Source organism: Muscardinus avellanarius (assembly GCF_963383645.1).
Source record: "Muscardinus avellanarius genome assembly, chromosome: 2".
Taxonomy (NCBI): Eukaryota; Metazoa; Chordata; class Mammalia; order Rodentia; family Gliridae; genus Muscardinus; species Muscardinus avellanarius.
Window position 1 is genome coordinate 7,708,771 of NC_137787.1, and position 26,223 is coordinate 7,734,993.

Consider the following 26,223-nt stretch of genomic DNA (forward strand, 5'->3'; position numbering starts at 1 on the left):
CAGATGCTGGGATTGTAGGTGTATGCCACTATGCCTGGCTTGGGCTTCTATCTCTTGGCACACACCTTTCACTGAAAGCAAGGCTCAGTCAGCAGAGACAAAGTATCAAGTCCTTTTCAAGTCTGTCAAGATAATATAAAGAGTTGACTGTTTTGGTTTCAATTTGAACTCCAGTCCTGTGCTTCAAAGAAGACACCTAAACCATCAAGTGCAAAACACACACACACACACACACACACACACACACACACACACGATACCACACAAGAGCCAAGCGTGGTGGCGCACGCTTGTAATCCCAGTATTTGGAAGGCTGAGACAGGAGGATCCTGCTTCGCGGACAGCCTCAGGCACTTAGGCCCTCCGCAACTTAGTGAGACCCGGTTTCAAAATAAAGAATAAAAAACAGGGCAGGGGCCGTAGGTCAAATGTCCCTGGGTTCCATCCCAAGATCCGCAAAAAAGAAAAGAAGAAAAAAAAAAAAAAAAAAGAGAGAGAGAGACCATATAATGACAAATATGTGTGAATATATGACTTTTTAAAACAATTCAAATACATTTTTTTCTGGGGGATTTAGTATCTGCTAAAAGGAAAGGATTTGCTTTATGTTTTCTTCCATTCTGACTATTCCAATAATAAAGCCTGCTTTTCATGGACTGCAAGATGTGCCAGTTTTTAAAGGGACCATCACTTGACGCACTTTAAGAAGTAAATGCTGCCAGTTAAATTGTGACAAACACTTTTTATCAGATTCTGCTGTAAACATACCGATGTGAAGAATACTAAAAGCAAAAAAACTTTAAGACCTGAATGTGGTAATATTAAAATAATTCCATGCCAGGTGTGGTGGCGCAGACTTGTAATTCCAGCGCTTGGAATGCTGAGACAGGAAGGTCGCACAGGCTCAAAGCCAGCCTCAGCTACTGAGTGAGGCTCTCAGCAACTTAGTGAGACCCTGTTTCCAAATAAAATATAAAATAGGTCTGGGAGTATAGCCCGGAAGGTAGAAACTGTACAAATACTCCCAAAGTGAGCAGGGCGTGGTGGCGCACACTTGTAATCCCAGCACCTGGGAGGCTGAGATAGGAAGCCCACAAGGTTCAAAGCCAGCCTCAGCTACTTAGTGAGGTTCTCAGCAACTTAGTAAGACCCTGTTTCCAAATAAAATGTAAAAAATAGGTCTGGGAGTGTAGCCCAGGGGTAGAAACGCCCCTGGGTTCCACCCCCAGTACCACACACAAAACAAAACAAAACAAAACAAAAAACAACAACAAAAAAAACCCCACAAATCCTCCCAAAGTGAACGCTGCCGCTGCCCCAGCCTTCCCTAGCTCAGTCATTCCCTGCCAATGTGTGTGATGGTCTAGCACCCTGCAGCCTACATAGCACTGACATAGCACTGACAGCCGGTCCCCCACCTGTTTACTGCATTTGTTACAGTTTCCTCACAACTGACAGACAACACCAGCAAACAAAAGACATACCTCTCACCTAACCCATATCGGGGCCTACAGAACTGTCCTTGGAGTCACAGGACATTAGCAGATGGCTTAAAAATGGCCATTATCTGAGCAAAAGACAAAAAGGTCTGGGGTACATTTACCATGAAATGTTAACATCAAAAGAGACCTTGGAGGCCTGCGGGTCCGTGGGATCTCTTTCCAGGTAGGAATGAGAAGCGTAAGTGGCCACCCAGGGGTTCACCAAAAGACATGACCAGGCGAACAAGACCCAGCAGTGTGGGACTTGGTGTCTCCAAGGCTCAGTGTTGGCAGAGGCAAGGTTGGGGGATAAATGGGCAGAGGGCATCCCTTTGGGACGAAGGCTCCCATGGCTGAGAGGTATGTCACAGGGTTACAGAGAAGATAGACAAGGCCCTACCCTGAGTGTGAGAGACAGAGGGGGAGCGTCCGATCAGCGGCCGCTGCTGTTCACCAGGCCATGAAACTCCTCCCAGGCCCTGGCAAACCAGAGACAAAAAACACAATAGCACATTCAGTTCAAACGCTGTGAACAGTGAGCAGACACCATCACCCACCTCCCTTGCCAGATGCCCTCCTGCCGAGTGGAGCCGGAGCTGGGAACACAGCAGGCAGGCTTGTCCTTTGGGGTGGGTGGGCAGCCGGCCCTTCTCCTGGCTTGCTCTGCCTGGGGAGCCAGGAGGGTCTGCTAGTGTTCCTTCAATATGGCTGCAGCAGCGGCCACCGAGGGAAGAGCAGAAGCTCAACGCTGACCCCAACCCTTCCGACTCACTGTACCAAGGGGAGCAGTACGTCCTGTCTTCTCTACTCAGAGTCCCTAGAAAGGGTGGTGGAAGCCACCCTCATTCGTCAGGTCTCGACCAGGGGATTCTACCTCCAATCTACACCCCCAGCTCTAGTTTTTAGTCTCTTTATATTTTGAATCAGGGTCTGAGTTGTGAAGGGCCTAAGTAGCTAAGGCTGTCTGCGAACCGAGATCCTCTTTCTCAGCCTCCCAAATGCTGGGATTACAAGCGTGTGCCACCACGCTCAACTTCTAATTTTTATTCTTTATTTTGAAACAGGGTCTCACTAAGTTGTGGAGAGTCTCACTAAGTAGTTGAGTCTGGGCACAAACCTGCAATCCTCCTATCTCAGCCTCCCAAGTACTGGGATGACAAGCATGCCACCACCAGGCCTGGCATAATTCCAACCCTCTGACCCTTCTAATCCCTGACCCTGTGTCAGGTTCCATCTGTTTCTTAAAATACCTATGTAACTATGACTACTATCCTGAAGTTTAAGCTGGGTCGGTCACAGCAGTCCAAGATTTCCAGAAACCAGTGCTCATTATGACTCTCATGCTAACTCAACCTAGAAACTGGGGCCCGGAGGTTTACGGAAACGGACTGGAGTGTACACAGGACCCGTGGCAGTCCTCCACAAACAGGCCTTGGGTGGCTGCCAGGTGAGGAAGGACAGGACCCCAGCGCCCCAGGGGTCTAGAAGTTCTGCTCGCCTCAAGTTTCCCGAGGCACTGACTTCTACTTTTTTTTTTTTTTTGGTGGTACTGGGGTTCCTGGAAGCCCTTCTACCTCCGGGCTGCACTCCCAGACCTATCTTTACATTTTTGTTTGGAAACAGGGTCTCCTAAGCCAGCGCACGCGGCTGGCTTTGAACCTGAGCTATCCTCCTGCCTCCGCCCCCATGCGCGGGGATGACAGCGTGCCCACCGCGCCTACCGCTTCTACCTTTTTGCCCTAAATACTTCCCGGCACCAAGGCAGTAAATTTCCTGGGAATTATAATTTTTTTGTGGTACTGGGGATGGAACCCAGGGGCCTTCTACCTCTGGGATACACTCCCAGACCTATTTTTACAGTTTTATTTGGAAACAGGGTCTAGGTTGCTGAGAGCCTAAGTAGCTGAGGCTGACTTCGAACCTGCGCGATCCTCCTGTCTCCGCCTCCCAAGTGCTGGGATTACAAGCGTGCGCCTCCACGCTTGGCGTGAGAATTGTAATATTAAAAAATCTTTAAAATATGAAATTATCAGTTATTTCACTCTTGGTTTTAGTTGGTAACACAACACCCAGGTGACAATATACTATGCCCCTATCTACACACCTAATATTGAAGACCACTATTCCAGGCAGCTTTTCTTTTTAAGAAAGAGAGGAGGGCTGAGGATGCTGCTTAGTGATAAGAGCATTTGCCTAGTGTGCACAAGGCCCTGTGTTCCACCCCCAGCACTGCAAAAAAGAAAAAAGGAAAAAAAGGGGAGGGGAATAAGAATTTTAAAAGTGGGATTAAAAAAAAGACACCTGGTACAACTCAATCTTTTGGCCACATTAACACCAGTTTCATTAGTATTTCTCTCTTTCAACAGGAGTACTTATAATTAGTTCATTAGGAAAATGGGTGTGTGTGTGTGTGTGTGTGTGTGTGTGTGTGTGTGTGAATACGTAGTACTGGGGTTGAACATAGGGCCATTATACCTCTGAACTATAACCCCAGCCTATTTATTTATTTATTTATTTTATTTATTTATTTTTGTGGTCCTGGGGATGGAACTCAGGGTCATTCTACCTCCAAGTTACATCTGCAGCCATATTTTTTATTCTTTACTTTGAAGCAGGGTCTCACTGAGTTGCAAAGGGCCTAAGTAGCTGAGGCCGGCCTTGAACTGCAATCCTCCTGTCTCAGCCTCCCAAATGCTGGGATTACAAGCGTGCGCCACCACGCCCGGCTTATTTTTATTTTTTTGAAACACGGTCTTACTAAGTTGCTGAGGGCCGTATTACTAAGTTGCTGAGGGCCGCATTACATTGCTGAGGCTTGTCTCAAACCTATAATCCTCTTATCTCAGCCTCCCAAGTACTGGGATTATGGGCATGCACCATCATGCCCAGCTAAGAAAATGGTTTCTTCAGAGAATCTCACCAAAGCCACTAGCATATACTGACTGACTAGAGGAAAAGCATTGAAGCCACTGACTGTGTCAGTCTTTGTCGGTTCCCACTCAGCTTCCACAGCCCTTCCTGGAGCGCGGGCCAGGTGCGCCTGGAGGCAGTCCAGCAGCGATGCTGGAAGGCGGCTGTGCTTTGGGCTCCGAATGAAGACAAGGGCGAAGCAATAGCTCAGGTGTGGGCAACAACCTGAGGACCCCTTCCCAACAGTGAGATTTACACTCTAAACTGAGGTGCCAGCAAGTAATCACACACTGCGTTGAAGCTTCTTCTTTTATTCTTTTTGCTTCCAGGAAGGCCCATACCTACTAGACTCACCTAAACTGAGCGGTTTACTGGTCAAAATCCTGAAGAAATATGGACCTCAGAGCTCCCCACCAGTACATCCCAGTACTAAACTGGCTTCCCACTTTCTTTGGAAATAAATTTACCGTATGTTAAACCTCCACATCAAGAATCTGAGTTCAGACATTTTCTTGGATGAATTAAAGGGAAATAAAATAGGTGACCACAAACTGGGGGTTAGTAGCCAATGCTACTCCCAGTATTTGGGAGGCTGAATCGGGAGGTTTGAGGACAGCCTCAGCAACCTAGTGAGACTGTTTCAAAACAAAAAATAAAAAGACTGGGGGTGCAACTCAGCTTAGAATGCTACTGGGTTCAACCCCCAGTACCTAAAAAAAAAGAAAGTTAACCATAGTCTTTGGTATAATCACTCTTTTATTTTCATGGGCCACCTAGGTGTGAATATTCTAGCTAATTCCCACCTGGCCTACTAGGCATATTAGGCAATACTAAATAAAACTTTCTTTTTTAAAGAAAAAAATTAAATGTAAAAAGTGTCATATGAGCCAGGCAAGGTGGAGCATACTTGTAATCCCAGTACTTGGGAGGTTAAAACAGGAGGATCACAGGTTCGTGGACAGTTCAGCTACTTAGTGAGGCCCTCTGCAGCTTAGTGAGATCCTGTTTCAAATTAAAGAATAAAAAAATAGGGCTGGGGGTGTAGCTCGGAGGTAGAATGCCCCTGGGTTCCATCCCCAGTACCACACACAAACAAAAAAAAGTGTCTTATGACTGGAGTGTCTAAAAACAGAAGGACCAAGATTAATGCAGCCAAAGAGAATCTGGAACAGATTCCAAAGAGACTGTGTTAAGAGCGCCCTTTTGAGTCCACTCATCCCACCTCACTTACCAGAACAGTGCAAATTCTGAGCAGATCTCGTTGCCCTCGCCCAAAGTCTACAGGGGCCAGTGGTGCAGCCCGCCCGCCCGCCCACGAGGCCAACAGAGCAGCTTAGCCTCATTCCAATCTGGATTCTCCTTTAGTGTGGGCATGGCGGCACAGTTCACAAAAACAAAGTGAGATCAGCAACCATGTTGGGGTGACCCAGTGCCAGCAGGCTATGATTTAGCCATGACGAGAAGGGCGTAGGTTGGTCCTTGCCTGTATACTAAAGTTCAGTGTTAAAATACAATGCCATCTAATATTATGAAGCAAAGTCCCCAAAGAGACTTTGGTCTCCTCTCTAGAATAAAGAGAAATCACCTATCCTTGACTGACTCTGCAAAGAAGTAGGCCAGTCTTTCCCAGCATTGTGGTCCACTAGAGGAAGCTGGCCCTGTCTTCCCTTTTCCATTCCAAGCCAGATGCACAAAGGAATCAATAGGACTATTCCAAAGAGGGTCTGCCCCACAAAAGGCTGTGCTGTTCTACCCGGCTGTGTGCTCTGTGCCTAGCTTGACCTTGGTCGCCTCATGATTCTGGATGTGCTATGAGGTCTATTCTCAAAGCAGAGGTTCTGGCAAAATATGAAAACTCAACTACAAATTTGCATTAGAAGGAGCTGAAGGCCGGGTGTGGTGGCGTGAGCTTATAATCCCAGCATTTGGGAGGCTGAGACAGGAGGATTGTGGTTCATGGACAGCCTCAGCTACTTAGTGAGGCCCTTTACAACTCAGTGAGACCCTGTCTCAAAATAAAGAATAAAAAATTGGGTTAGGGAGATAGCTCGGAGGTAGAATGCTCCTGGGTTCCATCCCCAGTACCACCAAAAAAAAAAAAAAAAAAAAAAAAAGAGCTGTGGCTTCGAGCAAAAACTCAAGTTTAATAAGTTCTAATTTCTTAGGGGTGGTCAGCAATAAAACAAAGACAAAGCCCTCTCCACAAAGCAGCTCCTCACCCCTCCTGTGTGCAGGAGATACCTCCTGGCTCACCTAGGGTATGGCAGGAAAAGGCCACAAGCAGTGTAACTGGGAAGGTGGAAAGAAAACAGGTGAAAGACACTGAAAATAAACCACAATACAGCGAGCTGGGCGGGGCCGACTGAAGAGCCTAAGCTGTTCCACCTAATCCCCGGGGGCTTCTCGTCCTTCACCTCCCTTGCACCCAGCATGGGCTGTTGGAATGGAGGCATACGACTTTTGCTCAGTGGTGGGGACAGTCTCAAGGCCGCTCTGGAGCTCTCTGATGACTGCTGCTTGGGAAATGTCACCAAGCTCCTCCCCTGAAAGCTATGCTGCAACTGAAATCAGGGTCAGTGATGTACACAGGGGTGCAGGAGGCAGGGGAAGGTCCAGGGAGGTCTCTGACAAATGCTAAAAACAGAATAGGCCAATCTCCATTTTCTAGGTACTTCTACCAATTTTGGGAACGCAATAAACAAAGAAGCAGTGACATAAACACTCCCAGAACATTGAGCTAAGGTGCTGGCGCCGATGTGTGTTCTGTGGGACCCCAGGCTGCATGGAGACGGGGTGGAATACAAGGCACAACACAGGGAGCCTGTGCTGAAGAGCTGCTCTGGGAAACTCAGCCTACGGCTGGCTGCCTCCACGGATCCTCAGGCAGTCTCACCCAGCGTGTGTATGGTTCTGGTGGTGGCTCCTAAGAAAACCTAAGCAACGTGAGGCTTGCTGAAACTCCATGCAGGTTAGGGCCTGAAGGCCAAGCTGCAGCACATACAAGCCAAAGCCCAAAGCACAGGAGGCTGGTGTGTAGTGAGATCTCAGGGGAAGCCCACACAGGAGGAAGGCTCCTCTCCACCGAGACCCGACGCGCAGGAATCCTGGGCTGAGAGGGAGGGAGCGTTACCAAGCAGGGCTAGCTCAAAGAGGAAGTCAATCTGGCTCTGCAGGGAAAGTGGAAAGTAGCAGGGGGCAAAGAGTTGGGGCTGGGCAGTATTGGCACCAGTGAAAACACCGTCAGCACCAAGCAAGGAAGCACATGTTTGGCCACACGTAGACGAAGCAGGGCTTTCCCTCCAAGCAAGAGATTTTCGGAAGTAAAGGCAAATGGAAGTCAGCAAAGCAAAGGCCAAGAACCCCTTCCCAACCTCAACAGACTACGAAGCTGAGTTCTCAATCAGAACCCGCTTTGCCGGTCATCAGCATGTCTAGATGGGAACTGAATTCAAGTACCAGGAATGGGGTCTCACTTTGAGAGCTAGATGTCACCTCACACGCCAGACCTCAGCAGTCCTGGAAGAAAGCACCACATCACACCACACGATGGGCTGGTGGGCGCGAGATGCATGCCCTGGAGAGCCCTGCATGGGGAGGGCTGTGCCACCCTTAGCAGGGTGGCAGGCAGGACAAAGGCACATCCTGATGGGCCATAAAGAGCAAGAGCAGGAGACAAGCTAGTTTAGCACCATTTATTTGTGATCTCAGCTGTTGTTGTAGCTGCTGCGTGTCAGCCTGTTCTCAAAGCATAACATACTCTTCCACTCCTCTTGTCCAGGACAGAAGGGTCTTCCAGGTGGCACGCCAACAGAACAAGAGCCTCCGATGACGCCAGCTTCAATGACGGTGCCATCCAGAGAGGGAGAGGGTCATGGCACATTCAACCGCGGCTTCCAGAGGTTTTGAAAAAGGAGCCTTTGGGGGCCCAGCCTGCCTGGCATTCTAGTGGAAGTGCAAAAGGTGGCTCATTGGAGAGGAAAACGAGGGGGGCACAAGGGAGAGTGGCATCTGGTGGCGCTCTGGTCCTACAGCTGCGGGGCTGGAGTCCCAGAGCCAGGTCTGGGTAAAGCAGCGCGCAGCAGCCAGGCTTTCTAGCAGACTAAGGCGGAAGTCCACAGGCTCTCCTAGACTCTGGAAGGACTAGGACACGTGTTGTACGACAGTAGGATGAACTGCCTCAGGGAAGAGAAAGGGAGAACAGCGGAGAGGGGAAAGCTGAAGAAAAACACCTTTCCCTTTCCCACCTAGGTGCAAAGCTGGTTTGGGATGGGTAGGATGGGGGAACTTGGGAATCTTGAAAATAATAAGAATCCCAGAAAAAGGTGTAGATCTCTCCAGCCTGGACTGAACTGGCAGGAGGACAGAAACTATGACTACCCCAGAACAGAGCGTAAGAACTGCCCGGAGAAGAACCATGCTACTACAGGACTACTGAGGCAGGCCGCCGGGCAGGGCCGGCTGGTGGCTGCTGTGGCTACATTGAGTCACAGCAGCCACCCGACGATGACCAGCTCCGGCGGCGGCGTTCCCAGGTAAACCGGCACTCTGCTAGTATAGGCAAACGCCACCCACGTCATTATCTGTGGATCTATGGGAAAGAGACTCCCAAATGGTCTGCCTGCTGAACAAAGTCACTGGGCTCACTTTTAATAAGAACAGCATGATGATATTATCACCAACTAGCATGACAGCAGTAACAGTAGTATGCGACCCTGGAAGAGCCCTCTGAGGGCTCCTGAGGACCCTCAGCTACAAAGGCTAAGTCAGCCTCACCACAGCCTTGTTGGGTAAATTACCGTCTCCATTCTACCGTGGGGAAATGGAAGCTGGGCTGCAGAGACCTGCGAAAGGCGCACACTGGTGCGGGGCCACAGGAGGCATCTCCATCTAAGGGTGCGAACTCCCAGCTGGCTGGCCCTCCCTTCGCTTTCGAGACTAGCTGGCAGCCGCTCCCCCCTCTCTTAGTAGCCTGAGCTCACTTGCTCCTTCTCCTGTGGCTGCCACCTGGCCTGCCTTCAGTTCTCCTCCCAGACTGCCCTGCTTCCTCTTCAACTTGAGCGCTGCACACAAGGGGATGCAATCACCCCTCATAAGAAGTGAATTTCCCAGGACAAAGAAAGCAGATGGAAACTAACAGGTTAAACAGACATGCAAAAGTGGGGTGAGGGATGGGTAGGGAAGAGGACTTTATTGTTCAGTGAAATTATCTCAAAAATCAGCCAGAAAAAGAAAAGCGCTTTGTCTTTCATGTTTAGATAGTGTAGCGTAGGAAAGACAAGACACCCTAGAGATGGAGCCAGCCCAGGCAGTGCAACTGGGTTTCTGCGGAAGGCTCTGCTCCAAGGCAGCTCCGCGTGCAGGTGGGCAGGAAGCCTCAGCACGAGAACTGCCTGCGCGAGGCGCCGGAGCCCTGGGGGGTCTGTGCCTTTGCCACACGCCAGTCTCCTGTACAGCCATATGCCTCTGGGCCCAACTACGAAGCTACTTCTGCTAAGCTCAGGGACCTGTCCCCCCCAGCGCCCCCAACACGTACTTGATGCTGTCGGTGTGAGTTTTGTACTCCATAATGGTGTTGGGAGGTAGGTTAAGCACGCGTCGAAGCGTGTCCCGGATTCGGGCTGTGGTTGCTTGGTCACTGGCAGTCTTATTCCATATGGAAATAATGTCCTCCTACGGGAGGAACAGAAGGGAACATCAAAGCTCGCCAGCGGCTGCGAGAGAGCAAGAGCAGCACGGAGAGCAGACTGGCCTAGGGCAGCTCACCTGAAAGCGGACAGAGACCACAGCCCCGCAGATCTCCTCCCCAACCATGAACTGTTCCCCCAGCATGGCCAGGATGAGGTTCTCCCAGCAGCGGGACGCCAAGCCCTTCCGTAGTCGGATGATCCACTTGCCACCATTTTTATTTGCATCATCCTATAAAAAGACAAAAAGGGCCATTATTAAAATACTGTTCCACGCCATTTCATTTTACATGAAAGCACTAAAAAAAAAAAAAAAAAAAAGCTAGGAATCCCTTAAAAACTAAGAAATCTAGTTACTTTCCAAAAACCCAGGTTTAAAGCCAGGCGTGGTGGCGCACGCTTATAATCCCCGTGTTTGGGAGGCAGAGACAGGAGGATCGCACAGGTTCGAAGCCAGCCTCGCTGGCTTAAGAGACCCTGTTTCCAAAAATAATATAGGTCTGGGAGTGTAGCCCGGAGGTAGAAGGGCTTCCAGGAACCCCAGTACCACCAAAAATAAAACAAACAAACAAACAAACAAAAAGAAACTGTGAGCAAAAACCCAGGTTTATAGAAGTGGTAGTGAGGAGGGAAGAAAGCAGAAACAATATCAAAAACAACAAAAAACAAGGCAAGTACAATTGATATAAGCCACTGAAAAACTGACTTAACAGACCTTCACACAAGAGTTGACTAGTGTGACAAGTACCAAGTAGAGACATAAAGCCCTACTCTCTACTTGGATTCAGAGAAGAAAACTACAACAACAGAGCCCACCAAGTGCTGCTGCAGCAGAGGTGGGCGCAGTGTGTTAAGACAGAACGCTTCAGCTGGAAACGCTGATGCGGCTTCAAAGGACACTTGGGTTGGAGGTCATGTGAGCATAAAATGGGGAGTGGGGTGCATGTGACCAAAGCCTGTCTTTTAGAAAAATGTCCTGGCATGGTGGTGCACATCCGTAATCCCAGTACTTGGGAAGCTGAGACAGGAGAATGGCAGGTTCGCAGCCAGCCTCAGCTACTTATTGAGGCCCTCCACAACTCAGTGAGACCCTGTTTCAAAATAAAGAATAAAAAATAGGGCTGGGGTATAGCTCAGAGGTAGAATGGCCCCAGGGTTTAATCCCCAGTACCGGAAGGAAGGAAGGAAGGAAGGAAGGAAGCCAGCCAGCCAGTCAGCCAGCCGGCCTGCCCTGGCGTCAGAAGTAAAGATTCCGATGGAAAGCAGTGACTCTCTCTCAGATGTGGACAGCTAATGGCTGGCTCTACACAAAGAGTCTCAGAGCTCAACTCTGGGCTCTAGTTGCTGTCTTTATGTTTTTTTCTTACCACTTCAACCATATGTATATATGTGTATATATATATATATATATATATATATATATATATATATATACTATGTAAAAACATTACACACACACACAAACACTCACTATAGGAATTAGTAGGCAATTACATTAAAAATCCTTTACTGAAGCTGGGCATGGTGGCGCACGCTTGTAATCCCTGCGCTTGGGAGGTGGAGACAGGAGGATCGCAAAGCCAACCTCACTGGCTTGAGACCCTGTTTCCAAATAAAATATAAAATAGGTCTGAGAGTGTAGCCTGGAAGTAGAAGGGTTCCATCCCTAGTACCACCAAAAAGAAAAAACAAAACACCACCTTTACTGTTAATAGCAAATGTGTGATAAATAACATGATCTTTTTTTTAAGCGGGTCTGGGATGGAACCAAGGGCATCCGACCTCCAAGCTACACCCCCTGCTCTGTGTTTTATTCTTTATTTTGAAACAGGGTCTCACTAAGTTGCGGAGGGCCTCACTGAGTAGCTAAGGCTGTCTGTGAATCGCGATCCTAAGTCAGCCTCCCAGATGCTGGGATCACAAGCGTGCGCCACCACGCCCGGCTAAAATGATCTTTAAAACCGCCTAGCCCCAACCCATTTGACAATGCAATACTACCAGTGCCTTTCTCTGGGGTTCAGCCTATCAGGATATATCAAATAGTGTTGAGAGAAGACGGTAAAATAGTTTTAATCTTTGTAGAACTTAAAAAAATAAAAACAAAAGGTTTGAAGAAGCGGTCAGAGGCCCTCAAGGCCTTACCTCCCACATAGGTTTAATTCCTTCTTTGAAGAGATGGAAGTCACTGTGGCCTGTCAGGTCCCCGGGACGTACCATGTGGCTATAAAACCTCCAGAACTGCTCCACCTGGAGAGAAGACCACAGAGTACAAAGGATGTATCTTTTCTGTTTTCTTTAAATCCATCCAAAGATCTGAGATTTATTTAAAAACATAACATGGAAGATACTCTGCTAAAGCTTTCCTCTTTGGGGGACACATTTTGTTTGGAGGACCATGTAGAGAGAAAAGCATATTGGAGAGAAAGCACTTTATGAGCAAAGAAAACATTAACACAGAAAATACAAGAATAAACTCTTTGGCAGGAAACGTTAAGTGATGAAGCCATATGTACTTTCCCCCTGAAGCTGCAGGGTAATCTCATCTGCAGTAATGGGCCAATTTTATGCACCATGGAGACCCTCTCTGGTCTGGAGACAGTATTAAGTGCCACACAGCCTCAGCCTGAATGCATTTTTCAGAACCAAATTATGTTTGATCAAAGACTGATTAACTGGCAAATACAACATTGGCTGGAATGAAAGGGGTTTTACTTCTGTTTAGTTACTGAGCCTCCACAATAGAAACAGCCACATGTACCACTCCGTATCAGGGTGCCACTGCCAAGGCCTGGATAGTTCAAGATCAAGTGGGACTTGGTGTTTAAGAGCCAGGGTTTAGGTCTCTCTCCTTAGCTAGGAAAATTGCCTGCCCTTCACATCCTGTTAGGAAACTGGACAATTTTCCTATTGAATATATGCTCTCACTAAGTACCCTGTAAGGAGACACAACTCTGATTTGCAGAGGTTGATCTACTGTGTACTGGCCAGTGAAGAGCCACACGTAAGAAAGAGAAGCTACACTGGGTGAGGTGGCACACACCTGTAATCCCAGTACCTGGGAAGCGGACACAGGGGGATCACAGGCGCACCAACCTAGTAACACCGTTTCTTTCTTTTTTTCCCCCCGGTATTGGGAATGGAACCCAGGGGCATTCTATCTCTGAGTTACACCCCCACCCCTTTTTTTAATTCTTTATTTTGAAACAGGGTCTCACTGAGTTGCAAAGGGCCTCACTAACTAGTAGCTGAGGCTGTCCATGAACTGCGATCCTCCCGTCTCAGTCTCCCAAATGCTGGGATTACAAGTGTGCACCATCACACTTGGCTGCAACACCTGTTTCAAAAATAAAAAATAGCCGGGCATGGTAGTGCACGCTTGGGAAGTGGAGACAGGAGGATCGTGCAGGCTCAAAGCCAGCCGCGCTGACTTAAGAGACCCTGTTTCCAAATTTTAAAAAATATATAAATAGGCCTGGGAGTGTAGCCTGGAGATAGAAGGGTTTCCAGGAACCCCAGTACCACCAAATAAATAAACAATAAACAATAAATAAATAAATAAATAATAAAATAAAATAAAATTAGGCTGGGAGTGTAGTTCTGGGGCAGAATACCCAGTACCACCCAAGGGGGGGGGGAGAATAAAGGAAAATAACCCCACAGAACAGTCTGAAGAGAAACTCAATGTTTGCCAGCACCGTGCTGAGGAGGCTAAAGCAGCACACAGCAAGACACCATAACTGTGCGGTGGGAAATGAGTATGGATAGATTCAAGTCATCCTTCAAGATCTGGGAGGCAAATCAAGAGAAACTAATCTCACACTGCATGAAATGGCTGTCCACTTCCTCTCTGGAAAGGGAGCGTGTGAAATGCTGCACACATGTACAAGTCAGAACGAATGCCACCCAAAGGGGCTTCCACACACTACCTCATCTCAGCAACTGCTAGGCTGAACTGCACACAGTAGCTTGGAATAGTCAGTAGTCAAATGTATGAAGCAGGTGGTAACCTAAACCTTTATCCACTCTAACAGTTGAAAGAAACAAAAATATACCCATGAGAACCAGAGGTTCACCCTAAATTAGGAACTGGAGGCCTACAGTGGGGAAAGAGTATACCAACTTCACAGACAAGGACAGTCTGGTCTCCTCCAATCTTACAGCCAAACTGCAAGGAGGAAGGAAACGGCCTGAGAAACACCACTAAACTTTATCTGTGTATGGAACTAGGGATTAAACCCAGGGGCATTCAACCTCTGACCTACAACCCCTGCCCTTTTTATTTTTTTATTTTTTGGTTCCAAACAGGCTCTTGCTAAGCTGCTGAAGGTCTTGCTAAATTGCTAAGGCTGGCTTCAAACTTCCTGTCTCGGCCTCCTTAGCACCATAATTACAGGTGTGTGCCAACATACCTGGCTCATTATTAAACTTCGAAATTTTTTTTCAGAAGTTTTGACTGGTATCAAAAAACAAAATAAAGCTCAGAATATGAGGACCTAAAAAATCATCTTAATCGTCTTCATTTTATAATTGATAAAATTATTCCAGGACTTGCTCCAGCATACAGAATCAAGAACCAGAACAGACTGGCCCTGGGATTCTCACTTCTGGTGCTCTTCCCGTTTTCAAGATACCGCCTTCTCAGTGACGCTAACCTCAAGCACTTTTAAATGCTGTTACATATTAGGACTAGGAACCACGGGAGCTGGGCTCGGCAGTGCACGCCTATAACCCCAGATACGTGGAGGATCAAATTTGAGCACAATCTGGGCAACTTAGTGAGATCCTGTCCCAATGGGATGGGATGTAGCTCAGGGGCAGAGCGCTCTTGGGTTCAATTCTCAGTACAACCAAAAGAAATAAAAAGAAAAAACAAAAGAAACAGAGAGAAGAACCACTGAGAAATAGTGCTTTGGATTTGATAAAGGGTTTCATATTGTAAGTAATCGAGGCATTTAACGCTGTGGACCAGATCCTCAAATTACATAACAGCAGACTTTAAGAACTGCCCTTACTGAGGGCACGTTAACCCACGAAGGGGCCAATGACAACTCACTCAACAAGCCCAACAAAAGAAAATAAAGCACACACCCTCCTTGCGCAAGTTGAATAAACTCATATATGCCTTCTTATACAAGCAAGAAAAATGCTGGAAATATTCATAATTACTCCAAATCAGTATCTTTTTGTGTGTGGTACTGGGAATTGAACGCAGAGGTATTCTACCTTACAGCTACACCCCCAGCCCAACTTTATTTCTTATTTGAAAACGGTCCCAAAGGTTGATGAAAGCCTTACTACTTGCTGAGGCTGTCCTCGAACCTGCAATCCTGTTTTGGCCTCCCAAGAACTGTGATTACAGGAGTGTGCCACCTGCCTGGCTTACTCCAAAGTAATATAATTGAACTTTTAATGAAAACATACACCGCAGTCCAGCTTCCTCTCTGATCTTCCAAGTATTTAACCGGTTGTTCATACAGGACAACCATTTAACCTGTACAGTCTAGCATTCCCACAAAGTAGGCAATCAACTCTTTGTGACGAATGGAGACATGTTAGAAATGCATGGATATCTCCAAAGTTACCTCTACTGTTTCCTCTGCCAAGAGTGCCTTTCTCATCGTTCTGATCCTTTAACTTCAACACTAAACCAAAGGCAGCTTTCCCCAAGCAGGAACCTCCTCTCTCCTCAGAACCCAAAGGTGCCCCAGCCAAGCCTTTCCTGCAGCTTCGCCCGCAGTCCACTCTATATTAGGAATTCCTGGGTATGCCTTATTCTCCCAAGAACGTGCTCTGTACCTTAATTCATTTTAGAATCTTCTTAGGGTCTTGAATTCATTTAACAAACATTTCCTGAACCAAACAGGCACCAACGTATAAGCTATCTGTAACATTTCAAGCAAGCCTAAATTTAAGTGTTAAGGTGGCACAGTCCAACAGTCCAAACAAACAAGGCATTTGCACTGGGCTAATTTTTTTTTTTTTTTCAGTACTAGGGATGGAACCCAGGGCATTCTATCTCTGAGCTATACTGCCCCCACCCCCAGCTCTATTTTTAATTCTTTATTTTTGAAATAGGGTCTCACTGAGTTGCAAAGGCCTCACTAAGTAGCTGAGGCTGTCCTTTAACTGCGATCCTTCTGTCTCAGCCTCCCAAACGCTGGGATTACAAGCATGCGCCACCACATCCGGCTCCACTGGGCCAAATTTTTATTAACTCAATATATCAATGCTGTTGATCTCACATTAAGATGATTTATTATCAGTTAAATATGTATATCTGACTAGTAAGTGGAAAAATAGTTTGCTAGTAAGCAATACTTGAAAGACTGCCATTGTTTGGCCTCACTTTGGTGCACGGTGTGGGCTGTGGACTATGACCAAGTGTCAATGCTGGCTCCCCACTTAACCTACTCAGCCAGGACTGATGTGAAACCTTCTATCAAATACTTTTACCCATGTCTCACGTTCCTCATTTGTAAAATATAGATAATATCACTGATGCCAAAGGGGTATTATAATGATAGAAATTACAAAAGGTCCTATTCCTTAGTGTGTTCTTCCTCTTTACCAGCTAACTGTAATGTTTACTATTAGAGTATCCTTTCCAGTTCTGCATCACAAACAGGACAAAAATGTCATAAGTTTAAAAAAAAAAAGTGACCAATCCTGCCTTTGATTGTCCCCAAAGACTGAGACAATCGTTGTTGAACAAGATTGGTGTCAGCTCAGTCAGCATCTCTGAGTTCACATACTGGTCAATTAGGAGGGAGATGGGACAAAGCCTGGACACTCTGTACAGGGCATCCATAAAAACAATCATTAAATATCTCGTTACCTTTCTAAACAGAGGGAAAAGATGCTATTTTTTTTTTTTTTTTGCATAATCACGATCACAGCCAAAATCCTAATGGTTTTTGAATTAAAAAAAAAAAAAAACAGCTGGGCGTGGTGGCTCACACTTATAATCCCAGTACTTGGGAAGCTGAGATAGGAGGATCACATAGGTTGAAGCCAGCCTCAGCTACTCAGTGAGGCTCTCAGAGACCCTGTTTCCAAATAAAATATACAATAGGTCTAGGGTGTAGCCAAAAGGTAGAAGGTCCCTGGGCTCCATCCCCAGCACCACAAAAAACAAAACAAAACAAAACAAAAACCAAAGAAAACGTTTCAAACTGTATCTATTAGTTGGGTGTGGTGGTGCATACCTATAATCCTAATACCTGAGATAGGAGGATTGCAGATTCCGGACAATCTTAGCAATGTAGTGATATATTCTTAACCTAGTGAGACCCTGTTTAAAAAAAAAATTTAGTTTTAAATGAAGCTGGGAATGTAGCTTGGAGGTAGAATGACCCTGGATTTAACTCCCAGTACCAAAAATAAATATCTACTTAAAAACAAACCAACAAACAAACAAACAAACAACTGCAACTCGGGAGGCTGAGGCAGGAGAATTGCAAGACCAAGGCCAGTCTGGGCAACTTACAGAAACTGTCTCAAAATAAAAAAATTAAAAAAGCCAGAGATACAGCTCAGCTGTAGAGCACCCTTGGGAGTCAAGCCCTAATACTACAAAAACAAAACAACCCACCTGTTGTTTTTGTATTACACCCTTTGGATCAAAGCCACCATTCTCATACTGGTCGATACCTACATGTTAACTATGTCCAATGAGAATCCTAAGAAAGAACAAAGCTGACCTCAGGAACTCAGGTTAGCTGGGTAAGCAAAGCAGAATGTTAGCAGGTTACTAGGAGGATAAGATAGTGAAGAAATACAGGCATACTTGTCCTACCACGGCATGCTCCCTTACACCAAGTACTTACAGAGGCAAAGGTGCCAATCTGCTTGATGTTCTGTTCGTAGCTCTGTGAGCTGGTAGGACGGCCAGGGGTCCTTCTGGAGTACCAGAAAGTATAGTTGTACTGCAGGGGATGCTCTGCTGGTCCAGGGACAACGGCCTGGGAAGTAAAGAAGGTGGGTCAGTCCTAGGCATTTGGCGCATCTCTGAGATGGAGAAACATTTTATGGCATCACTTCCTATCTATCACAATTAAAAAAGAATACAACCCCAATGACTTGCAATGTGCTGGAGATTGTACCTACACAGTAATGACTCTAAACTCCTGCAACAGTTCATCTGCATCCTTACGGCTTTGCTAACTGGCGTCCTGCGTCGTATCACAGGCATCTGTCTTGTCCTACGCTGGTCAAGGCACTGCTGCCCTCCGTGACACTTACCACTCAAGGATGGCAACTGCCTCAGCGTCAGACCTAGTAAGTGGGGTGCTGAGGGTTCTGAGGACCAAATGAATTAATTCATGTACAGTTCTCAGACAGTGCCCAGCAGAGTAAACGCTCAGCCCACGTCAGCTACCACACTGCTGCTATGCTAAACGAGAGCCCTTCAATACCCAGCTCACGCCTTCACGTCTTCCTAGCACCTAGCAGAAAACGCTAGCATTTGGAATAAACTAGCGATTGCTTTGCTAACTAAAGGAAAAAACAGATCCACTTATTTCCCATTCCCTAAATTTTCCCTTTTCCAAGTCAAATTTTCTCTTTTTGGTGTGTGTGTGGTCCTGGGGATGGAACCCAGGAGCTTTTCTACCTCCAGGCTATACTCCCAGTCCTATTTTATTCTTTATTTGGAAACGGTCTCACTCAGTAGCTGAGGCTGGCTTCGAACCTGTGCAATCCTCCTATCTCAGCCTCCCAAGCGCGGGGATTACAAGTGTGCGACACCACACCCAGCTCCAAATAAAATTTTCAACTTGGACTTTACTATAAAGTCTAAAATTCTAAGGAATGTGTAGCATTTAAAACACTCAGCAGCAGCCTATGAAGCAGACACCAGCCTGGCTGAGTACCCGGCTGGCCCCTGCCTACCTCAGGGAAGGAGAACACCACAGCAAAAGGCACCCTGGAAAGTTCTAAGCCCCAAAATGAACTCCACAGATTCTAAAAACAAAACCAGATATTACAAAACCGGCCACCACTGAGTTAATCTGGCATCTTCCAGGTAATCAGATTCCACAAGGTAACCAAGACTCAAGTGCAAAGGGGACCAGCCTGCACGGAGCAAAACATACCTTCCTCTTGCTGCCGCTCTGACTCTTGTCTCGGTCCGCTTTTTCCTTCTCACCATCTTTCTGTGTGCTGTTTTCTTCATTCTGATCGTGGTCCCCACTGTCATCATCTTTCAAGCTGAAAGGGGAAGGCAAAACAGTATTATTCCACAATAAGCTGATTTTCTTATCTAACAAAGCCACCAGGTCATACAAACTACCATGTAACTGACCGACCAGAGATGTGCCTAAGATGAGAGGACAAAGGGATGCAGGCAGCAAACTGGGAGGACCACCTGCAACGAAAGCCCACCGCCAAGCCTGTGAGCCCAGGAGGCACAACGCAGCAGGGAGACTGCTTTCTTTGCCAAAAATAAAATCAATAATGGTAAGTTTCTGGATGGAATAATGCCTCTGGCATTTCAGGTGAACGTTGAAACTCACCCATCTCCTTGCCACGCCTTCCTACCGCTACACCTTCGTTCAGCTCTTAGTTTTCTGTAAACTCAGTCGCCGTAAGTCCCTAAAGGAGCCCCCGACACAAATCTCTGCTCTCCAGCTACCCTCCCCGTCACCACAGAATTATCTCTCTGAATGCAAATCTGATTCTTTAATTTCCATCCTTCAGGCTCTCAACTGTCCTTTACACTGAAAACTGTACAATGAAAAATAAGATCCTCTAGCATCTGACTCCTGACAACCAACACCCTCTTTCTCCTTTCTTCCAGCAACCTATAATCCCACATCAGAACCACATGTAAACACCATTCCTCCAGCCTGAGGTGCCACTCCTCCCAGGACAAGATGGAGGGCTCCTCAGAGTGGTGTCTTACATCGTCTCAGTATCTCCTGCACCAGGACAAGAAGGCAGTAAGTATTACATGAAAAGGAAAACAAAAGAGTGAAAGAAGAATGTATTCTTGTCTCACAAGCAGTCAATGCACTTTAGAGGTTACCATTCAGTCAGGAAACTACCTAAAGGCCTTTGGGTGCACCTAAAATCTACTGAATCCAGATAAAAAGATAAACAGAAAGTGAGTTCACACAGATAAGAATGCCATTTATTCTACAGCTGGGCTATTCACTCAACATGGGAATTCACCAGGATCATCTCTCTGACCTCATGACTAGATGTAAAAATCAAATGGAATTAGGCAATTTTCAAGAAAGATACTAGAAACGCTCCAATTACTATTCAGTTATTATCCTATACGGATACAGAAATATGTCCTAGGGTGCTGTGCATTTGTACTGTCTTTGCCCGTGAATCCCCGTGCCTAACACACAAAAAGCACTCTCAAATATTAAAAGGGATGAGCTAGTCGTGCGCTGGTGTGCCCGTCCTGCCCACGTCCAGTGCTAGCCGTAGATACACTCAGCAGGAACTTTCCCGCCCCAACCAAAGGGCAGTCCAGCCTGGCCAATTCCTATGCCTCGGGGCCATGCTCAAATACGAGCATTTCAACCAGGAGGGAAGAGACCATAGATTCCGGACCTGGAGCACCACAGGAGTCCCAGGTAAGAAAAGCTACAACGGAATCAAGACAAGGAGTAAAAGCAGAAAATTTTTGGTGGGGAAGATCGGAGCAGATGAGCAAAGTGCAGAGGGAGGGCTCCACTGTATTGCTAATGCTGCCGTCCCTCTGGCTTTGTGCGCCTCCCTGGAATTCTGGGAGACCATGACCTGTGCTTAGGAAGCTCCCTCTTCTTGCTAAACTTGTATTTGTGTTTTCCTTTGCAAAAGGAGTCTGCCTAACTCACAAGCCCCCAAGATTAAAAACGGTATCTAGCAAGCACCTGTTGTGTATCAGTTACCAAAGTGCCTGTCCACAAGGACCCGAAGAGATAAGGAAGACAGACACTCATGTCCCAGCTGGGTGCAAAGGCCCCTCCCTGTTCTGCCCAGGTGCTCAGAGCACCTCCTGCCTGGTCCCAACAAACTCCTACAGTCCAGTTGGATCAACCTAACTGCAATTCACCAACTTCCCCACTCAGCATGAGGCCCTGCCTAGTCAGCTGTCCTTCAGGACTCACTTTCTCCAGGGAATTTTCTAACCTCTCCCAACATAGGCTACATTAGGCTCCCCTCTTCTGAACCTCCTCACTGCAACATCTGTACTTGTCCCTTCTAGACTGTCATGGCCAGTTTTCTGTCTCTAGATCAGGAACATCTCATGGGCTTTTCTATTGCTTATGCCCAGGGTAGCACCCAACTCCTTCTACAGGGCACACCCTAGGAATGCCAACCATTTCCTCTCTTCCTAGCTTCCAAGCCCCATATAGTCTCTGAGGTCCCTTCTGTAAGGTACTTTAGGGCAGTCACCCCAGCAGCTCTCATTTTTGTCATCCCCAAGAAAAGCATGTAAATTCCTTTCTTTTTAGTGGTTTTGCTTCAAATTACTATGGAATAAAAAGAATAGCAAAATAATTATGTCAGAGAAGAAACAATGTTACCAAGATCCTTGGACCACTTCCTGACTCCCTTCTTTTTTTTGTGTGTGGTACTGGGGGTGGACTCAGGGACATTCTACCTCCGGGTATACCCCCAGTCTTATTTTTATTCTTTATTTTGAAACAGGGTCTCACTGAGTTGCAAAGGGTCTCATTAAGTGGCTGAGGCTGGCTACGAACCTGGTTCCTCCTGTCTCAGCCTCCCAAATGCTGGGATTACAAGCGTGCACCACCACACCCGGACTGACTCCCTTCTAAGCCAATAAAATGAACCCCTGATGCACCTTCATTGAGTGCTTTTATTTCTTGAAGATGAAGCTAACCAACTGCCCTGCCTTCTGAGCTACTCTTAACACAAATCACTTACAACCTATTTCTCAGAAGCTGCCCTTCCCAATCTGAAGGTGGATTTGAGCCAAGACACAGCCCATACTGGAAAATCAGTGCTCCACAGATTCGGGAAGGCGATCTGCACAGGATGCTATTCAGACGGAGTGGCACCTCGCTTAGCTCACTAAGCTTCTGCCTAGGTTATTTCCTTACATTCTCTGAACTAGACCAATTCCTTATGGAAAGGAATTTAATCTAATTCATCTTTCTATCTCTACCATCAGACAATGGCAAAAAATACCGATTTAACTAATGGATCTGAAAATTCAAAATGATGAGAGTCAAATAAGTGATTCAGAAAGAAACAAAGAAAGGGACAAAATTGCCGGGCGTGGTGGCACGCTTATAATCCCCTGTAATCCCTGCGCGGTGGGAGGCGGAGACGGGAAGATCACTCTGGTTCGATGCCAGCCTCACTGGCTTAAGAGACCCTGTTTCTGAATAAAAAATATAAAATAGGTCTGGGAGTGTAACCCAGAGGTAGAGGGGTTTCCAGGAACCCCAGTACCACACACACATACACACAAAATGATGTACAATAAAAAGCAAATTACATAGAATATGGAAAATCAAGCACGGCATTTAGAAAACCAACATCCAAACATCAAGTTTTATCAGTAAGAGCTGCAGGTCTTGAGAAAGTATCCACGCTTTTACATGTCAGTAGGCTCAGCGGCAGCCAGGCTGGTGTGATGGTGCACCATTATGATCCCAGTACTTGGGAGGCTAAGATAGCCTAGTGAGACTCTGATCAACCTAGTGAGACCTTGTTTCAAAATAAAAAATTAAATAGGGCTGGAGGTGTAGCTCAGAGGTAGAGTGCACGTGGATTCAATCTCCAGTACTGGGGGGGAAAAAAATCAATGGCAACAGAAGCAGAACTCACACCAGATAAAGGAGGGTAGAGCCACTCTTTGCTCTGAGCCCATGAGATTAGACTACAGTGCTCAGTTCCAAGCCTGAAACACATCCTTAGGGGCGATGTGGTTAAGAGTGCACACTTCAAACATCTAACAATAGTCCGAACATTGTGAAATCTCACACGGAAAAACAAACAACAACAAAAGAGTAGGGGCAGGAGTGCTGTTTTCAATTGCTCATTCCTAGGAAAGAAGGCAGAATGGGGACACAGGTCAGAGGGAAGCACTTGCCTAATATGTCCAAGGCCCTGGATCACCCCACCCCCAAGCCAGGTGTCCAAAGAGTCTGGCTGGTGACAACTGTTAATCAGAAGTAATTAAAATTATGCAAGTTAATTTTTGTCAAAAGATGCCTGAACCTGGGCTGGCCCTTACTGTTGTTTTAGACAAGTTACTTAACCTCAGAGAACTTCAATTTCCTTATCTGTAAAAAGAGATAATACAACTCCTTTGTAAAGGTATTAGAAAGAATAGAAACATCTAGAAAGATGCCTGTGGAAACCAATTATGACCATTTTTGCTGCAGATTCCTAAATTATCTGGGTAGGATCGAGACTGATGACACATAAAGTGTCTTCTCAGTTTGCAACTGGATCTTTTCTTTTTCTTTCTTTCTTTTTTTTTTTTTTTTTTTTTTTTTTGGTGGTACTGGGGTTCCTGGAAGCCCTTCTACCTCCGGGCTACACTCCCAGACCTATTTTTACATTTTTTAAATTTGGAAGCAGGGTCTCCTAAACCAGCGCTCGTGGCTGGCTTCGAACCTGTGGGATCCTCCTGTCTCTGCCTCCCAAGTGCGGGGATTACAAGCGTGCGCCATCACGCCCGGCTACAACTGGATCTTTTCAAATCAATGAAGGAAGGGGTATAAGAGTTACAAAAATTACCAGAGGCAGGATTTAGATCTAGAGCTCGGCATTATAGGGCTTATGATGGGGACGAGGGTGGAACTGGACCAGGGGTCTGCACAGGGGTGCACAGCTAAGCAGCAGGATGGAGAACACATCTGCTTTCTCGGCCTGCCAGGTGTGGTGGTGCACACCTCTAATCCCAGTAGTTAGGAAGCTGACACAGGAGCATCACTGGTTCAAGGCCAACCCCAGAAATTTAGCAAGGTCCCTCAGCAATTAGCAAGACCCTGTTTCAAAATAGAAATAGGGTTGGGGTTGTACTTCAAGAGGTAGAATACTCTTGGGTTCAATCCCTAGTAACACACACACACGCGCGCGCACACACACACACACACACACACACACACACACACACAGACTCTTCAGCAACCAGTACACATGCCTAAAGAGCTGCTTGGGGTGCTGGGAACACAGGCGCCCCTGAATTTGCACACCAGCACTCATTGTACTAGAAAGAAACCAATTTCCCACCAGGTCACAACTGCTCATTTATACTCATTATCTGGCAATGTACACAAGCTTTCCTGAGTGTGACTGGAGAGATCTAAAAGGTTCCGGGGCTGGGGAACCTTTTGCTGTCAAACACCGCAGGGTCTGGACCTAGAAATATATAGGTCTTCAGGTGAGACAGATTAGACTACTAGACAAGAGACAGGAACACAACCTACCTCAAGATACAACTACTCGAAACAACAATCGAGGTATCAAAGAAACGAATTTTAATGCCAAAGGACGCAATCATTGAGGGGAACTATGCAGAAACACTTTGCCTTCCGTTCTGTACCTCCAAATGGATGGGTCGGAGTGGGTACTCAGCCCAGGAGTTGGAGAACGGGAGCGGGGGAGGGAGGAGGCAGGGAGCAGAAAGAGTCAGGAAGATGACGAGAATTCCGATCTCTGAGCGGCCACGGTGCAGAGCGCGGCAGCCACATTACCTCATCACAGCTGCACAACGCTACGCCACAGGTACCGTTACCGTCCCCACTCTGCGGAGGAGAAAGCCAGGCCCAGAGGGGCGCGGTGACCTTCCCCAGCCACCGAGGGGACGGAGTCGGAGGCAGGGCCGGCCGGCTGCGGAAACACCCGAGCCGCCGAGGTCTCCACCCCTCCCCGCCGCCGGACACCGCACCTGGGGCGGGGCCTCCGAAAAATCTCCTTCCGGGCGGCGCGGCCGCCCCTCCCCCGGGCCCCGCGCTTCGCCCTCGGCCCCGGCGGCCCGGGGGTCCCCAGGACGCCGCGCCCCGCGCGCCCTCCTCCCCGCCCGCCCAGGCCAGATCCGGCCACCACCTCGCCCCAGAGGGAGGCTGGTGCCGAAGTGGGCCCCGCCAGGCCCAGCGGGGGCGGGCGCGGGGAACGGTTGGGGGAAGGGGCCCCGGGGGAGGCCACGCGCCACTCACGCGTCGAACTTGTTGTTCATCCTCTCGCCGCCACTGTCGCCACTGCCTCACGGAGTGACTTCCGCTCTGCAGCGTCCCTCCGGCAAGGGCCCGGCCACTTCCGGCCGCGCGGGGCGCAGCGGAACGTTGACGCGCGCGCTCCGTGCCGTGCCGGACGGTTTTCCCAGGGCGCCGGCCCAGCGCGCCTGCGCAGAAGCTGCGGCTCGCGGCGCGGCGCGGCTCTGCTGTCAGGCAGCTGCGGGGCCAGCCAGGGGAGAGCGTCCCGGCGCTGCCCTGCAGCGACTCGGAGAGAACGGCGGCGGCGCGGGCCCTGCACCTTCTGCTGCCGCGTCTCTCTCCACCCTCCCGAGGCTGCTTCCTCTCTGGCACTGTCCTGCTCTGCTGTAGTAACTCTCTCCAGGTTGCCGTGTGGACTGGACTCCACCGAGGGCCACGCGCGAGACGCGGTAACCCTCAATAAATGGTGGCGAGCCGGGCGTGGTGGCGCACGTTTGTAATCCCAGCATTTGGGAGGCTGAAGCAGGAGGATCGAGGTTCGTGGACAGCCTCAGCTACTTAGTGAGGGTCTTTGCAACTCAGTAAGACCCTGTTTCGAAATAAAGAATAAAAAATAGGGCTGGGGATATAGCTCGGAGGTAGAATGCCCCTGGGTTCCATCCCCAGTACCGGAAAAAAAAGAAAGAAAGAAAGAAAGAAAGAAAGAAAGAAAGAAAGAAAGAAAGAAAAGGTAGCTAGCGCTCATCATTCTCAGTGTTACCGTGTGTTACAGAGGTGACCCTTGGTCCTCTGAGGCATTCGGAGTGTTTGGTAAAGTCACCCACGGTGAGAAGCTAGGAAGGAGCTTACGGGAACCCGAGATTGTCCCGCTACCATCTTAGTGCCTTGTGCATCCTCACTACCACCATCAGTCACCACCACCCCTCTTCCTAGGGCACTGGTGGTGACTGAGCCCCAAAGCCAACAACCCTGAGCTTGAGGGGAGGTCATTATTTCCCAGGTACCCTCTCTTCGGCT

The 26,223-nt window shown here is 47.7% G+C and overlaps 1 protein-coding gene across 6 annotated transcripts in view; it reads right to left on the reverse strand.

Moving 5' to 3' along the window:
* The window catches only part of EIF4E2 (eukaryotic translation initiation factor 4E family member 2), a gene marked incomplete at both ends in the record, with an annotated part of 29,546 nt that extends 4,317 nt beyond the window's left edge, over positions 1-25,229 (reverse strand). Inside the window, 7 exons of one of the 6 annotated variants that reach the window (XM_080719925.1) lie at positions 1,915-1,960; positions 9,925-10,061; positions 10,155-10,307; positions 12,218-12,322; positions 17,902-18,036; positions 19,168-19,282; positions 25,210-25,229. In XM_080719925.1, the coding sequence (XP_080576051.1) occupies positions 1,915-1,960; positions 9,925-10,061; positions 10,155-10,307; positions 12,218-12,322; positions 17,902-18,036; positions 19,168-19,282; positions 25,210-25,229 (711 nt within the window). Of the gene's footprint in view, positions 1-1,914; positions 1,961-8,260; positions 8,334-9,924; positions 10,062-10,154; positions 10,308-12,217; positions 12,323-17,901; positions 18,037-19,167; positions 19,283-25,209 lie in introns of those variants that run through there. The other 5 variants (XM_080719924.1, XM_080719926.1, XM_080719928.1 and 2 more) reach the window with 5 other exon arrangements.
* Positions 25,230-26,223: the final 994 nt, after the last annotated feature.